The following is a 17,359-nucleotide window of genomic DNA, read 5'->3' as shown; positions in this document are numbered from 1 at the left end:
AGCCTCTTGCACAGCGAGGGTTTTTGCTGCACAGAAGAACCTCGGTGCAAGAGAGTTCCCGCCAATTTGCAGGGTGCATTTCTTCTTTGCAGCACAGAAATGCACGGTGCAAAGAGTTCCCGCTATTCGAATGCAAATTTGTGTCCCGCTATTGGCTAGTTCTAAATTATTCCTATGTGGCGACTAGTAATTGGCTTGCTAGCCGTTTAAAATTTCGTGCGACTTCCGCCCAAGTCGAAGAACTTTGAGCACGCTGCAGAGTGCCTCTAAAGAGATCTGACTTGCGGCTAGCTGATCAATAGACTGATCACCTATCGATCCTTCTTCCCGTCGCCGAGCGCAATCCCAGATGTACCCTTTTCCCGCCGGCTTAAATTGCGGACGGATTAACTGGCTTGGGCATCGCCAGCTGGAACAACTCACATAGTTGTTCAGACGACCGGACCATCTGCGTCGCAACTACAAGCGGCGTAAGTAAAAGTTTTTGCAACCATTAAACCTTGTCTGCCTCTCCATTCACTAGCCCGCCCAAACGAACGAGCAATTTCTTAATCACCTCGAGTCGGCTCTGGCCGTCCGAGACAGTCATGTACCCCTTTACCTGCAAAATATTGCTGCTCATACCCCTACGTCTGACACATCTCTGGTTGCTTATTACTTAGGAAGGGTCTTGACACTGACATCAATATGTGGCAGCCCCATTATTCACTGTGTGTTGACCAATCAGAAGCTTCACTGCCATTATTAAAATTTAAACATGTACTCTTTGGGAAAGTGCTACATACCCATGGGGGCTTGCATAGATAATGTTTGAAAACCACTGCACTAGATAAAGACTAAGTAGAAGGCCAGTGAGATGAAAGTCTTGTTCATTTATAATAGGGATGCTTAAACCCTGGGCCCACAGGCGATATCTGCAGAACCATGGCATCTGGCCCAGAAGGCTTCCCATAGCTTCAGAGATTTGGCAGCATAGGTTTGATGGCTATTAATACTGCCATCCCTCCACTGCTGCCAAATTAGGGCTGGGACTTGGTCATCTTACATGTTTAAGGAAGACCTTATACTTATGTGCTGGAGTATTTAGGTATTAACTACAACGTAAATTATGCAGTGCCCAGGAACGAATTAATTAGTATTTTTCTGTAAGGTCTGTAGGTCTATGAAAAATAATGTTTGTTAGAAATAAAACTATTTTGTAGCACACTAAAACTCAGTGTTTATATGCTGTTGGGTGCCTATAATGAAGGAAACCAACATGAAATACAGTATTTTCTTAGTCTTAGCTTTTGGTCACATTTAAACTGGATGCTGAGAAGTTGTGGAAATAAGTAAGACCAACAACCTAAACAAATTGTGTGGTTTTTTTTTTTACTTTTTAAACCAGTTTTTATTTGGTTCAAAGATTTTTTTGCCTTTTTGACATAAGCTAATTGGGAGAGCTACAGGCAGTTTGAATAGTGAATACACTATTTTCAAAATTAGTTTGCCAGCAGTATTGAATTTGCAATAAGCAGAGTCAGCATCTGAAATAGTTCAGTATTTCAAGTAATGACATTTTATTTAGTACTGTGGAATTTGTTAAATGACTCCCCTGAGCATTAAAGGCATCTCTCAATGTTTGCAGGACCTGCGGGATGTATGGCTTAATTATCCTCTACACCCACTCCAAGTAAGTGTGTCCCTTTCTATAATAAATTTCATAGCTGTGTTTTATTTCCAAAGATGCTTTTCATAGCATTCAGCTGTCTTGACACCTTTAGAAAATTTACTAACAAGTAGCCAGATGAACATATACATTTGCCTTTGTGAATTTTTGTAAATAATGAGCCTCCAACTCATTGAGTATTAATCGTTTTCCTTTCCTTGGCTTGGATTTGATATATGACTGGAGTTACAGCAAGATAAATCTACTGAGAGGTAGCATTTTGACTTCTTCCTGTTTATCTCCTGTACCTAGAAAAAGGTCTATGAAAACAGTTTCTGCATATAACTCACTGGCCTTACCATTTAGATATTAAGTTAATCATAGGAAGTGTAAGGAATTTTATTGCAGAATTTTTGCTCTAGTGCTTGATTCACAGTCATTTCTGTAACTTTGGTGTGGGATGGGGTCTGGGATAGTGGGGCAAGTCTGAAATCTGGCTCTTTCCTTGCTTGTTTATGAAATCTGTGGTTGGTTTAGTCACTATCTTGGAGACCTTGAATAAAATCCACGGGATTCCTGTGTGGGGACCTTAGACAAGTTGTTTAGCCTCTCTGTGCCTCAATTGTCCATCTCTAAAATGGGGGTAACAGCACTTCAGTCTTCCTGAGGATCAATTTTTTTTTTTACACCTTCTCGATGGTGGCTCTTGTTTCTGCAGAGGTCACTAAACTGATGCCACCCAGTTTACTTTCACCATAGGGTCGCTAATTATTTCTCTTTCCTATCTCCACTTGAGCAGGAGATTTTGTTTCTTACTTGTCCCAGAAACCATGTTGGATACTGATTTGGCATTTATACTTTTGCTGTTGGCCAGAGCTAGCATTTCAGAAATTCAAAGCTACCTGAATAATGTTCTTTTGAATTTGGATTTTGGTTTCTACTTTTCAGTTTAAAGGAAAGAAGTAGTAGTGGAACTTTTACCTGCATCTTGATTATCCAGGCATCAACCCAAGTATGAGGGGGCCATGAACAGTCTACTATTGCTTACAGATAGCCACCGTTTTGCAGTAGACTTCTGTTCTCTGAAGAGATCTTTACTCTGAATATATGGTAACCTTTGTTCTTTGGTGTGCACTTTTTTTCTTTACAGCTGCAAGAATCCAACACTGACCGACAGCTCATTGAGACATCTCCAGTTCTCCAGAAACTAACAGAGTTTGAGGAAGCAATTGGAGTTATTTTTACTCATGTTCGGCTTCTAGCACGTGCCTTCACCTTGAGAACTGTGGGGTTTAACCATCTGACTCTGTAAGTACAAAGTTGGGTTGCACGTGTAACTCTTTTTAATCTCTAATTTCATCAGTTTTCCCTTCTTTAAGAAGCAACTCTGTGGGCACATCTACATGTGCAGTTAGCTGTGACTAAATTTACTGTGCGTTAGCTTAATGTTTAGTAACCAATTTTTGGCAGGTGTCTACACGTGCAGGCACTTGGCAGCACTTTGGAGCCATGTTGAAGCCAGACCCTGCTGCCAGTACTTGGCAACCATCTTTAAAACAGCCCCCGCTCTATGTTGTCTGGGCAGACACTTCCTCTGCTGAGAGAAGCAGTGTAGCATGGACACAAGCAGCATGTGGGAGCTCCGCTTCTGCCCCAGCTGCACTTCTCAGCCATGGTTGCCCCAACTCCTGGCCTTGGCACCCAGGAACAAATCCCCTGATCCTCCTGGTGACTTCAGTTGTTCTGCTGGCCCTCTGCCATCACCAGCATCTGGCTTACAGCCATCTCACTTTGCCCAGCTCTCCCCACACACAGCAACTGCCTTGGCGACCACTGCATGCCCTTCCAAGGCCCCTGCTGCTGTCAACCATGATGACTAGGGGCTCCAGGAGGTTAATGTTGGCCGGCATCCCTGAGGCACGTCTGGGTCCTTATATGTGTGACCCAGAGACCAACAGTGGGGTTGGGCCCAGGCGGGTGGTGGTGGACCTCAGATGTGGGCTAGGCCAGGGGCTCCTATAGGCTGGAGGCACCTGAAGACCTCCTCCCAGGCTCAGGTGAGGGCCTGCTGCAGGGCAGCGGCCAGCTGCCAGGAGCCCTGTGGGGCCAGGAACAGGGGGCCGGGCAATTGGGGGCATGCATGCGACCACCAGGCCCAGGACAGTGTTCAGGACCCAATAGTCATAGTCTGTGGCCTCCACTGCCTGTGCCTGGTTGGCCCCTTGCTGCCTGAGCAGCTCCATCTGCTCCTGCTCCAGGCTCTCTATGACAGCACAGTGCTCTTGCTGTGCCTTGTCCTGTGCATCCTTCTGCGTGGTTTTCCAGGCAGTGTTCTCTGCCCATCACTTCTCTGCATGGGCCAAGTCTTCCTCCCATCAGGAATGCGCTAGTGCCTCCTACTTCACCAGGTGCTGGAGCAGGAAGGTGCAGTCTGCTGGTGCAGTCAGCAGGCTCCAGAGCTGAGTGGCAGTGACAGAGGAAAGAGCCTTGCAGAGGAAAGAGACAGAAGCTTGGCCTTGCAGAGGAAAGAGACAGAAGCTTTTCATGAGAGTTTGCAACATTTCAGAGATAAGATGCTCTGCACCATGGACTGTGCACTGCTTGGCCTTAGTTTGGGGGTCAGCTGTGCACAGGTGCTCAGGAACCATGGTAAGTCTGGCCGGTTCAGGCAGGTCCAGGCTCAGGCCCAGGCAGCTACTGGCCGAGCCCCCCATCCCCAGGTGCTCCCCCGTGGTTTGCAGGCAGTTGGGTGCCGGTCACAGGCACTCTGCCTCCCTCACCCTTACCCAAGGTGGGCCTGACCGGGCTCCTGGAAACATGTGCTACTATGGGTCTAGACCCTGCTCCCCTCCCTCCCTCGCAGGCCAACTAGTCTGTTTTGCACTGCTGCCCAGCCCACAGTGCCTAGGCTTGGGGCACATGGGGCTCCCAGACACCTGGGATGGGGTCTGACCATGTCCCTACCCTCCCTGATGAGAGCCAACTCCTCCTCATGCCACCACTGCACCCCAAGCATGCTCATGTTGCGTGTGCCCTAGACAGTGCATGATAAGCTGTTTGTACAGACTGAGGGGTGCCCAGGTCCTTCTGCTGCTGATCTTCCTGGTGCCATGGGAACACCTGAGCTCCTGGTTTTGGACCCTGAGCTATGACATCACAGGGGGCAAGCCTGGGCTGCCCCAGTACCTCTGCCTGGAGGGTTACCTGTGGCAGTGCTATGGGTCCCTGCCCTCCGCTGCCAAGGAGAACTCTGCTGCTGATATCAACGCCTTCCTTGTGGTGTGAGAGGCCCATGCCCACCCAGATGTGGGGACATGGGATGCTAAAAGTTTTGAACTGTGTCCTGCCTCTCTTCATGCTGTGGGGTGGAACCCAGGGCCAGGGGAATGTGCGCAGGCCAGGCAGGGGTGGGGGACAGGGGCTGGGACCAGGGGCCAGGGCTTGGCCCGAGGCAGGGGTTGGGTCTGGGAGGGCCCTTCCCCCAGTGCAGGACTTACCACGTGGCAGGGACTGGCAAGGATGGCAGCTCAATGCAGACCTCCCCATTGATGATGACAGCTGGCTGCACCCAGTATCATCAGCCCATGGTGCAGAGTGGGCTGGCACTCAGCCAAGAGTACCCCCCCTCCCAGGGAGGTGGCGGCGCTGGTGGTGGTCGGTGGTATCCTGGCTGGCCACTCCTCATTGCTGAGTCTGGGGTTGCGGAGCTGTCGAGGCATCCTTGGGTTGGGCTCCCCGAGCTGCTAGTAGATGCAGCAGCCAGGAGGTGGGTGGGGCGGGATGCTGAACACCTGAGGTCCCCTCCCACAGTGACTTGTCACCGGAGAGGTCATGGCAGGCCGGGGGCTCAGGCAGGCTGCCCCTGCTGGCGAACACTGCAGGGTTGCGACCTGGATCACAGGGCGCCAAAATCCTGGTCAGCTGCCACAATAAAGGGCATGGTCTTGCAGGTATAACTGGGCCAACGATTGTGGTCAGTCATGGCCACCCGCTGTTCTTCCAAGGCCTCGATTTTTATGCGGCACTGCCGCACAGACTAGAAGTGCCCTCACTCCCATGCACTGCATCATAAATATGGGTGTTTGAGTACCACCCCATGCAAACTGCCTCTGTACTTCTGCATCACCCCAGAACTCCATGATGAGGTCTCCAATCTCCTCCTGGCTGTAGTTGGGGCCCTGGATGGAAGGCTCAGGTGTGTGCAGGGACAGGCCTGGATGGGGAGGACATGCTGGTGGTGCATCTCACACCGACTCTCTGGGCCCCCGTGCAGCTGTCCCTGTGTGGCCAGCCCTGGACAGTGGCCAGCAGCACTCAGCACAAGGGCATGACAAGGGATTGGGAGCCACGTGGCAGAGGCAGTGGGCCACTGCACCTGCAAACACAGGAGACACTGCTGGGGGTGAGCAGCAGGAGGGAGCAGGTGCTGGACCTGCTGTCAGAGACAGACAGCCAGCAGCCCTGGAGAGATCTCAGGGCTGGGCAGGGGGCGCAGCAGGCTGCATCCCTTTACAACACTCACTTGTGGATAAGCAGCAGCTCTGGCTAGGGGACAGGACTGGCAGAGGCTGCCTGTGTCCTGTCCAGGGAGGCACACAGGGCCTACAGTGTTCCTGTGCATAGAACACAGGAGCATTGGACTCAGTGATCTCACAAGGTCCCTTCCAGCCCTAAACTTCTGTGAATCTGTAAAACAGGCTTGTCCAGGCTCCTGTGCAGTGTGCGCCCCAGGGCACAAAATTGCTGTAGGCTTTTATATCCTGCAGCTAGGGGCTGCCACAGAGGCAGCCCAGCCCTGGGCAGAAGCAGCTCCCAGGCAGGAGCCTCAGGCCAGCCCCTCAGTGGCTGGGCAGACCCAGCACTAAGCTTAGTGCCGGGTCGCATCTACACATGTTTACTGTGCATTAACTAACTGCACTTATTTAGTTGCAGTTAGCCTAGTTTGCTGCACAGAAAGGGTGCGCACATGTAGATGCGTGCCCATACTTCATGGTAAACTAGGCTAAGGCCCGTTAATGTTTCTCGTGTAAATGTGCCCTGTATGATTTAATTAGAAGCAGTAGTGCAACCTGACTGGAGTTGCAGTAGACAAACAGAGAAACATAGGACAGGAGGAGGCCTCTCAGGCTAGCTTATCTAGTCCCATGTTTGCTTTTTGCTGCAGGTTAGCTAGCCACTTTGGACACCACTGAATAACAACATCAACTGAGTTAAGAGAGACTACACTGTTGTGATCAAAAGAAAAATCAGTTCCTCATTCCTTGCACAGTAGCTAAATAGGTTTGAATTGGCCTGTAGAATGAAAGGAAAAGAAAATAAACTCATGCTTTTTGAGGCATGCACCATCTGTATGTTCCATATTTGTACAACACTAAACACAAGGGTCCATGACGTAGGCTGCTACAAGTCAAGTAGGATAATGTGTGATGATCTCCAATTCTGAGTCAATAATGGATTTAGAGACTTGTCCTTTTAATGCTATACATGAACAGATCATTTCTTGCATTGCCAAATCTCAGTAGCATAGCTAGGGATAGATGACAGGGGCGCTAGCCTCAGGCACTGATCTAGAGGGGCACAAGAGTGGCCACCACTGCCCCAGCTGACATTCAAGGTACAAAAACTGCTTGTTATGCCTCTGCCAAATCTTACTGAAGGCAACTAGCTTACTGATTCTTTTTCATGCAGGAAATTGTAGCATTGAAGCCTTATTCCTTATAACCATATCACTGACTTGTTTTCTCCAATTAATCTTCCATCTGCCATCTAGTAATTTTGTTTGACTGTACCTAACTTACTTGCTTTCTTGTGAAAGTCAGCCTAGCAATTGAATTTTCAGTTTATCTGGTTAAGACCAGGAAATTGCCTTAAATGTGTTTAAAGATGAGCTGGACTCTCATTTAAAATTACTCTTTATATCTGTGTGTGTGTGTGTGCACGTGCACGCGTGAACATTTCTTTTTTTGTCCTGAGTGCTTATTGATCTTATTACATTGATGTTTCATTTTTTTCAGAGGCCACAATCAGAGGATGGAATTCCTGGGTGACTCCATAATGCAATTGGTAGCCACAGAGTACTTATTCATACATTTCCCTGATCATCATGAAGGGCACTTAACGGTGAGACTGCCATCAATCATGTATTCCTGCAGAATAAATGTGAGATAGACACTAAAAAGTTACAGGAACAGCTAGTAAATTATTCTGGATTTGATTAATAATCTAAACCTCAGCCCCCACTACTTTTAATAAAGTTTTGTTTATTCTGTATCAGACAATGAATAGAAAAAAGTGACTTAAAATCCATGAAATATTGTTTGTTCTCTCTGTAAAATGGATCAATAGCTCTAATAAGCACAGTGATGAACTTGGTATACTTGGAATCTAGCAGAGTGCTTGTTTAACACCCAAGTGTTTGAAAGAGATTTATTTCAATAGACATCTTACATGAATTTGTATTCATATTTATGAGCCTATTGAATGTGCTGGCATTTTTTATTCAGTTGACATTTTGCAGTCTATTTTACTCTGGCCTGTCCATTTTTCTCAGCCATGAGCTGCTATGTATCGTTTTTGGATTTAATTTCAAAAGTTATTGTAACCAAGTATTGTTTGCTCACAATGTTTACCAGCCCCCTTCTCTTTAGGCACTCGTGATCCAAGGTTTTGACACTTCCAGTATTCCAAATGCAGGTGTTTTAGTAGATAGTTTTGCCGATTGTTAAACTGCTTGAGTATTTGCAAGTGAATGCATTGGCTACTTGTGGGGAAGGGAGTTAGACTATGGAATTTTCTTCAGCAATAATATAAATAGAAGTGCACAAGGTGTTACACATGCAAAGTAAAAGCAGTACTATCCTTGAGTATAGTTAAATTTGAAGACTTAAATGAAATTTGAGTGACTTAGGTAATGAGTACTTTGGAGAGAGCAAACAAGGGTATATCGACGCTTTTATATAGTATCGCCTTAATGCCTTAACTAGAATTTTGTGCTCAGCTACTTGGTCAAGGATGTCCATGTGATAGTAACAAGATAAGAAGAAGATTGATTCCCTGTGCAGAGTGAATGTGTATGAAGAAAGACTTGAAAGTTAATCATCTTTATATTGAGAAAGAGAAACAGAAGATGTTTTATAATGCCTTTCAAGTAGCTGAAAGTGACAAAATATATGTTACCAAAAAAGAAAGGGATAAAACATGTACCTGAAGATTCAGAAGGAACAGTTTAAGTTAGAAATTGAGGAAGGCTTCTTATCTGACATTGCCCAACATTATAGTTACTGAGTATAAGACAAAGTTAACTCTGTACTTGGAATGAACTACAGTTGAGCACACTTGCTGAGCTGTAACTTCCATGATGGATCAGATTTTGTCTTCTAAGCCTGTCAGAGAATTACAAATGCTCTATCCTTCTCAAATTGCTAAAATGGTCCTCACCAGATCTCAGCTACATAGGAAGTGAGTCCTGATATGAAAAAGATTGAGAATAACAGGACTAGATGAAAAGCAGGTTTTTCTATCTTCAAATTACAAGTATATGTATGTGTATATAGAAAGATGGATAAAGAAAGATGTAGCTAGCTAGTTAGCTAGATGTGTGTATGTATATATAGGCAGATATTTAATAGTAATAATATATATATGCATTATTAATAGCATTGTGTGTACATAATATATATTATATATACATTCGTATTATAACGTATATGTATATTATTACTGTTAAATATTTGTTTTACCTCAGTCCACAGCCCCAAGGAGCCCTAGTCATATCTAGAAATCTGTCTTTCTAAGTGTTGTGCAAACACATAACAAAAAAAGAAAAAAAAAAACCTATCCATGTCCCATGGGAACACTTTACTTTACATGTCATAGTTTTTCATTGTTCCTGTTTCACGGATTACATGTTTAAGTTAGATTTGTGGTGGCTTGTTTTGTTGGGTTTTTTTGAAAGGGTGGATCTTGTGAAACAGATGAGTATGTGGAAGGGCATAAAAGGAAGTTGGAATGGCAGGGAATGATACTCTTGTTCCTGCCATCAGCCTAGTTTATGGAGATCAAGTTGTGAATGTCTGCTTCATACATCATTGCCAAACAGATTATGAACGTACTGTTCTTTATTTATCTATTGTCAGAGATGAACTATTAAGCACTGAAAATAAATCTGATTTTCATAAGCTCAGTTGACACCCTAGAGCCAGGTAGCATAAAACTTGTATCTAATAAGCCGAGCAAATGTGACGTGGAACTCGGATAGGGAGCACTCCATGTGTGCAGCTTTGCAGGACTATTTTTTTATTAATATTATTATTAAGCAAAGGGGCTCTTTTTCTCCAAGAAAAGGGCTTCTACTTCTGTTTTAATTATAAATATCCATTTTAAAACTTTGTAATACAGTAATCAGGAACTCCACAAGATAATTGTTTTCTGTGTAGCTCTGTGTCTAAGTAGACTGTCTTATGTCTAACTCCCAGCTCGGTCATCAGTTGTTATAACCTGATTGTCTCCTGAAATGGTCTTATATTATAACACTAAGGCAGGCGATCGACTTTATGCTGACTTACACAGCTGGATCTAGTCAGAAATTTTTATCTCTACCCTGACATGCTCATCCCTGAAATAGTTAGTAGCTTTGCTAGGTATGTAGCACTAGACTGTTACTTTTAACATATACTGCATTTTTGTTTTAACAGTGGGAGCAAGAATTCATAGACTTCGGTTGTACTCAGTATATAGCCTATATAGACTTCAAGACACTGAGCTTGCTTATTTATACTTATGCTGAAACAGTTATAATTTTCTCTTCTTCCTGCCAGATAATTTTGTTGTGTATACCTGATAATTTCTGAGAACTCACCAAACAAATGGAATGATAGGGATAGAATGAACCCTAGACATTTACTTGCTGCTGTTCCCACCAACTCAGTTGAAACATATGGCTTGCCTATTGTTAAGTGTTACTGTATCCATGCAGGCATTACTTATTATTTGGTTTTCAACATGTTCCTTTCCTTGCATATAGCTAGAATGGCCTATCACAGGAAAAAGGAATAAAAGTGTAGGAAGAAAGGACACAAACAGACCTTGGAGGTGAGGTGAATGCAATGAAAAGACATCTGCAGCAATGGAACGTGCGTAAGAACACTTCCAGATTTAAGGCAGTATTTCCCAAACCTTCAATGCCTAGGGTACACCTTTTCTCCAAATTAAAATTGGCAGCACACTTTACGCTTACATCTGGAAAGTTATCAAAATAACACCAAATACACCTTTCTTTAAGCAAAGAATTAGTCTCTGTGCCAGTGGTTGTAACCTTTTTAGCTTCAAGGTACCCTTCCATAATTTTTTTCTAATTTTCTGGCACCCCAGTTGAAAGTCACTGAGATCTACATTCAGAAAAGATATGGAGAGGGCCTTGAGGCCAAGAAGGTTGAGAGTCACTGACCTAGCTAGTGCCATTTAAGGGTGGTAGGGGCCAGACCTCACCCTGCTGTGCCCTGCTATTTGCACTGTCTTACCCCTGCCACCCGTGCTCTGTACCTCAGGAGAACAAAGCTAGCCCTCACTGCTGCAACTGCTTCTGCAGGGTCTCACATACCAGCAACCACCCCCGTGGTCCCTCCTGCCTGCCCCAGGCACATGGGAAAAGTGGAGGGCACAAGCCGAGCTGCAAAGCATAGCTCCTTTTGTGCAGCTGCCTGTCCACCAGCTCACAACAGAGTATGCTGCTAGGAGCGTTGGGGGAGGCTGGCACAGGGATTGTTTGGAGGCAGGGGAAGAGAGCTACAGCAGGAACAGTCCCCAGAGAAGCAGCCGTAGGTGCTGTTGGAGTAGCTGAGCCAGGCACGGGGCCAGACAGGGGGAGACAGCATTTGCCTGCTCATTGCATCACACTTCCACCAATTGCACACCCTTTGGGAATCAGTGAATTAAGGTGTACTAAGAAGAGAAATACATTAAGTCCAAAAGGAAGGAGAATAGACAGAACCTAAAATAAATTAGGTACAGAAGAAGCAAGACGGAACAGCTGCTTTTAACCAATCTGCTTTACTCTTCCAATTTAATACCATTTAATGTAAATTTGTGGTTTGTGTTTATAGCTGTTGCGAAGCTCCTTGGTGAACAACAGGACACAGGCTAAAGTAGCAGAAGAGCTGGGTATGCAGGAATTTGCCATCACTAATGACAAGACCAAGAGGCCTGTGGCTCTTCGGACTAAGACTTTGGCCGATCTCTTGGAATGTGAGTGCTGATACAGAATGTTAACCAGATTTGTAAAAGAATACTTAAAAGGACTAGCCTTTGAAAAATGGGGCAAGTGTCTTTGTAGCTTAGTAACATTATGAGTATACTGAGCTAATATGGAGCTACCAGCTCTTATTTAGCTAATACGTTAGCCATTTTCCCCAAGTCTTTCTTCAGCAGATCATTTTTTAAAACAAGTTTATTATTAAAAATTCATGTCTTATTTCAGGTTTTCTTTGAATTATGCTGTTTTAAGACCTGTGACTTCATGGGACAGATTTTCAAATGCTAGCTTTCATTTGTACATTCTCTGTGAACAGGAAGAAGATGCAAGACGATGATTGCAGGTGTAATCCAATGCTTATTTGTTTATGTAGCTTTAATAGGGCCCTCCAGATAATTGCAAATATAAAACTCTGCGCTCAGAAATTAATAACCTCAATAACGCCTAGGTCAAAATTATGTCCATAGGAGTAGGACTTATTGGCAGCTGAATGAGAAGGTATGGAGTTCCAGTGAAGCAGAGGCTTTTGTGATTGACATGCTCTTGTTATTGGTAAAAGAAAGGCAAAAATAATCCTTGAGTGCAGGGGTATCGGTGTGCTTCACTGAGCTGTCTTCCAACAGGAAGTTTCAAAAGACTGTTTCCACAAAAAAGCAGTGACACTCAGAGGAAGCTGCACAAAATTAAATGACCTTTCAGTCCATTTACGAAAGCGTTTGCTGTTCTCTTTCCAAGGCGAGTAAAATGGTAATAAATATTGTTCAAAGCAAGTTAATCCCATATCCAGTACAATTTTATACATTTTGTGAGAAGTTTAGAGCCTTTGACTCTTGCCAAATCCTTTTAGTAAATGGAAATTGTTCACAAACAATGGTGATTTATACCTAAGCATTTATACAGTATCCAATAGAGATTTATTTCTAAGAAGTCATGGTCTGCTGGTTAAATCAGAGGATTAGGATTTGGGTTTTGTTCCCAGCTCTGTAAATGACTTTCTCTGTGAACTTGGGATAGTTATTTAACCTCTTGGTTGACTCAGTTTCCTCCTGTGTATGCTGAAATAATACTGGGCTCATCATAGCAGTGTTGTAAAGCCTAATTTGGTATGCTTTAAGGGCACTCAAAAATACTGTGATGGCGCTACAAAATGTGGATCATTACGCTTCTCTTGCATGAGTAGTAATGTCTAAATATTTTATTTTTCAGCCTTTATTGCTGCACTTTACATTGATAAGGATTTGGAATATGTTCATACTTTCATGAACGTGTGCTTTTTTCCACGGTTAAAGGTAAAATCAGTCATTATTTTTTGCTTTCATGTGTTATTTCTGCCTTTTTAAAAAATCAGTGTGATTTGGGTGATTACTACAAACTCTCAAGCTATTTTGTTGAATTATTACAGGAGTTCATTTTAAATCAGGATTGGAATGACCCAAAATCCCAGCTTCAGCAATGCTGCCTCACTCTCAGAACAGAAGGAAAAGAGCCAGATATTCCTTTATACAAGTAAGGACCTACATATTACTTATACAAACCATTGCTTTGTTTTACTTAGTGCAAGTTGTGATCAGGTTCTGAGCATCTTTTCCAAACGCTGGCTTTGTTTTAAGAATCCATTTCAATACGTCTAGTATGCACATTGTTCTGCCTATTGTTTAAAGAAATAATTTAGCCTGCTTCCAAAATAAAGGCATAAAAAATCATCCAGGTTCATTGTGTTTGGAAGTAGAACTGATGAACCAATGTTTTCTGCTCCATGTGTTTTAACCATTGCAGGGCTGAATTAACAAATATTCTGCCTTTTACATTACATTAAGCTCTGGATTTACACTGCATTTTAACTGAATCTTCCCTTAGAACAGGGTAGTCCAACTTGGATACGGCCAGGGCCATGGCCCTCAGACTCACCAGTACACTCTAAGGTGGTGGCCTCCCCAGGATCTTTCCCTGCCGTGTTGGCTGCCAGCAGCAGAAAAGGTGGATGCACAGGTCCACAGGCTACATGTTCAACACATGTGGACTGTCAGTTGGACAGCCCTGGTTTAGAATAACATGTAATAATATGGAAAAGAGTATTTGGAATATAGAAGTTCAATGAATGGGATAAGGAGCATTGTTTAGATCAGGGTTGCCCAATCCATGGTCCTCGTGTTTACTTATGGCGCACACAGCTGCTTTGTTTGCCATGCGGTAGATCCGTCAGAAAGCAGGGAACCAGAGAGCAGAACAAGGGATCAGGCAGGAAATAGAACAAAGCAAGGAATCAGGCAGGGGTTAGAGGTAAGAATGGCACTCAGGGAGGGGATGGAGCTTATTTTGTGGCATACCAGCCAAAAAGGTTGGCTTCCACTGGTTTAGATCAAGCCTTGGCTGTGAGCCAAGAGATCTGAGTTCTATTGTCAGGACTGCTGCAGAGTTTCAGCATATCATTTAAGCTTTTTAAACATTGTGCCTCAGTTTCCCCAGATGTAAAAAAGGAATAATATACACTTCAGAGGGAAGATATTAGATTTCATAGTTTGTATTGCACTTTCACATCCACTCAAATACTACAATGACAGGTGTAATATTAGTACCTAGAGAAAAGATAGATAGATGCTATAAAAGCAAGGGTTTTATTATTGGTGTTATTTATAATGTCAAAAATGTGTATAGAATGAAAACTCCAGTACATTTTTCATGTTTACTGAAGTAAAGTTTCAGATGAAATGCAGCTGGGGGTTATAGGGAAAAATCAGTGCACTTTAGAAATGTGATTGCTGTTATACAGTAACTGATGCTCTGCACATCTGCTTTTCCAATACCTTTATCTAAGAGCTTACTCCCTTATCTTGAGAGGCGGAGAAAGATTCAAAAGAAATGATTCCCGTTTCTTGTTAAAATCCACTGAGTATCAAAGACCAAATATTTGCTTTGTTTTGTTATGGTGATAAATTGATTTTTGTAATACAGTTCAGAGTTAGCCATAAACAGTTATCTTCCTATTATCTTGTTAAATTTTCTTCCCTTGGGGTTATCTGTTTCACTGCAGTCAGTCGTTTTCTGCGGTGGGTTTTGTTTGTTTATGTCTGGTGTTACAGAGTTCCTCGATGCAGACTATTTTGGTTAGATGATTTAAAAATTGATGTGCAATTGCAATTCTTGCCAGAAAAAAACAGGGTAGTGGACAGAACTCATCTTGACAGTGAGGAGAGATTTGGAGTGGAAGGAAAAGATAGAAGAAGCAGATTCATTGTGTGTCTAGGGAATTATCTCTTTCCCCTTGAGATGGTTGCTGATGCATATCATGGACTCTCACTCAAAGGAAAGGTTGTCCCGTAAGTGACAGACACTGTAACTTTTCTTTGCTAGTAGGACAAGTTGTTTGTACTGTGATACTTGCCACATTGAGGAGCAGCATATCTAATATCAAATCCCCTTCAAAGCTTCTTATCTCTTCAGATTTCATGGGTCAGAATTTCATTACACAGGTTAATTTGTGTTGGTCCTCAACTATACTTGTGCGTGCAACTCAAATTGGATGCACAGAAGTGAAGCAACTGTATAAGCATAGTTGAATTTTTGCCTACAGATCATGGCTTGTTTTTCAAATTGGGCCTGTGGAAAACCAAAAAAACATTTTTTTAACAAAGATAAAGTGTATGAAAATATTTTGATTTTATTGCACGCAAACTTAGTTACCTTCCAGTTAAAGTTATATATACAAGTTAGCAGTCAACCCTCTTATGTTGTGTCTTGCTAATCTTGCTAAGTGGACTGAATAGAATAAAAGCTTTATACATTCCACAAACAGATTATTTTTTAATACCATGAGCAAACATTGAGCACACTGTGTCTTTCTTATTTCAGGACTCTGCAGACAGTGGGACCTTCTCATGCCAGGACATACACGGTGGCTGTTTATTTCAAAGGAGAACGAATAGGATGTGGTAAAGGCCCAAGGTATAGTAACATTTTATTAAATGATTTTAATAAGTGAATTTTATTGTGGGCACTCAGGAGGACTCTTGTTAACCACAGAAGTAGTATGAATAGCAGCTCTGCAATCTCTTCTCTGCTTTATCTTTAATGGGACTATGTCTTAATAGCTGTAAATAGTTCACTCTGCTTGTCTGTTTAGCCCCAAGCTGCTTAGAAGTTGGACAGTCCCCATTTAAGAGGCAAAGACGTCCCTTTACAGATCGCTATGGCTAGGTACAGACATTTAAAAAGCCTGAAGTTGCAAGGTTTTCTGTGAATGGCATAGTTTAGATTGGTAGCAAACAGAATACGCATTTGCCTTTGAAAGGGGCAAATCTTATACCAGGTTCTGCCACTTTTAAATCAGTCTGTGCACTGAACTTCTGTTCTGTTATGAGTATAGACAGGTTTCCAATCACTTACACTGGTAAAAGTGTAATGTCTGTACCTGGACTATGAGCAATCCATCCATTTCTATTATTTTTTGGCACAGGAAAATATATTTCATAATGGTCTTAGAGAATGGTACACAATTTTTGTTTTATAGAAGTATCATTGATTTTCTAGCATTCAGATCCCTCAGTGTTTCTTCAGTTTTTTCTCTTGGGTACAATATCTGATTTACTAAAGAATTATGAACACTAATAGTCTAATAATATTATTAATCTAAGATTAACATTGAGCTGTTGGAATTGTGATGTTATGCTTGTGAAATGATTTGTTTATGCTTACATTATTGTCACATTTATGCTTAGAAACCTGACAGTGATGATTGGAAGAACTGATTGCATCAGGGAAACTTCTTCCTCTATACCATAAAGAATAAATTAACTTTTAACATGTTTTTGTTTGGCATTGGCAGTATTCAACAAGCAGAAATGGGAGCTGCAATGGATGCACTTGAAAAATGTAAGGGGTTTTCTTGGGGACTCAAAGAAAATACTGTACTTTACTTGGTTGGGTTTTAATGGAGTGCAGTGCAGGTTTTGTGGGAACAGAACTGAGAATATATGCAAAATGCCATTAAGTCCTAAGCTACAGATTGGCTCATTAATATTTCCCATAGAACTTTGTGAAAGGTAAAGTAGTTTATAGAACACCCAAAGCCTTTTTTTTTTTTAAGGTAGCTATTTCAGTACCTCTCCAAGATATCAGGCTTACCCTGTTGCATTGCACATAATAACTTGGGAGTTCCTCACTTCAGAGTGCAATGAGGTAGATTTGATTTGTTTGCTAGGAAAGTTATCTGCTATGGCAGGTGCATTCCTGGTGTAGCATGCATGTTTGTTTTGTTTGTTTCAATCAATATATAGAGAGAGAATCTATGCAGGGGCAGATCCAGAGTGGATATGGCAGAACAGTTTCCCCCTCTCCCCCCTTGGCTGTGTCACATGTAAGCATTTGATGCTAAGTCTGGCAGGAGTCCCTGCTTTTGGGCAGCATAGCTCTGGAACCCAGGGGGTGATCACTGCCATTGCTGTTCTTCCCCTCTTTTCCCCTGC

General features: G+C 43.0%; 1 protein-coding gene across 7 annotated transcripts in view; it reads left to right on the top strand.

Annotated features, from left to right (window-relative positions):
• Window positions 1–17,359, top strand: part of DROSHA (drosha ribonuclease III) — a 123,820-nt gene that overhangs the window by 100,188 nt on the left and 6,273 nt on the right. For all 7 annotated transcript variants that reach the window (XR_003095207.1, XM_014522220.2, XM_025209954.1 and 4 more), the window contains 8 exons: window positions 1,628–1,672; window positions 2,799–2,956; window positions 7,663–7,768; window positions 11,749–11,890; window positions 13,104–13,186; window positions 13,300–13,403; window positions 15,747–15,839; window positions 16,720–16,766. Coding sequence is in view for 6 of the 7 variants with exons in the window: in XM_014522220.2 (XP_014377706.1) it covers window positions 1,628–1,672; window positions 2,799–2,956; window positions 7,663–7,768; window positions 11,749–11,890; window positions 13,104–13,186; window positions 13,300–13,403; window positions 15,747–15,839; window positions 16,720–16,766 (778 nt within the window). In the remaining variant the exon portion in view is untranslated. The remainder of the gene's footprint in view (window positions 1–1,627; window positions 1,673–2,798; window positions 2,957–7,662; window positions 7,769–11,748; window positions 11,891–13,103; window positions 13,187–13,299; window positions 13,404–15,746; window positions 15,840–16,719; window positions 16,767–17,359) is intronic.

Source organism: Alligator sinensis, unplaced genomic scaffold, assembly GCF_000455745.1.
Source record: "Alligator sinensis unplaced genomic scaffold, ASM45574v1 scaffold408_1, whole genome shotgun sequence".
NCBI lineage: Eukaryota > Metazoa > Chordata > Crocodylia > Alligatoridae > Alligator > Alligator sinensis.
This window is presented reverse-complemented; position numbering and strand designations above follow the sequence as displayed.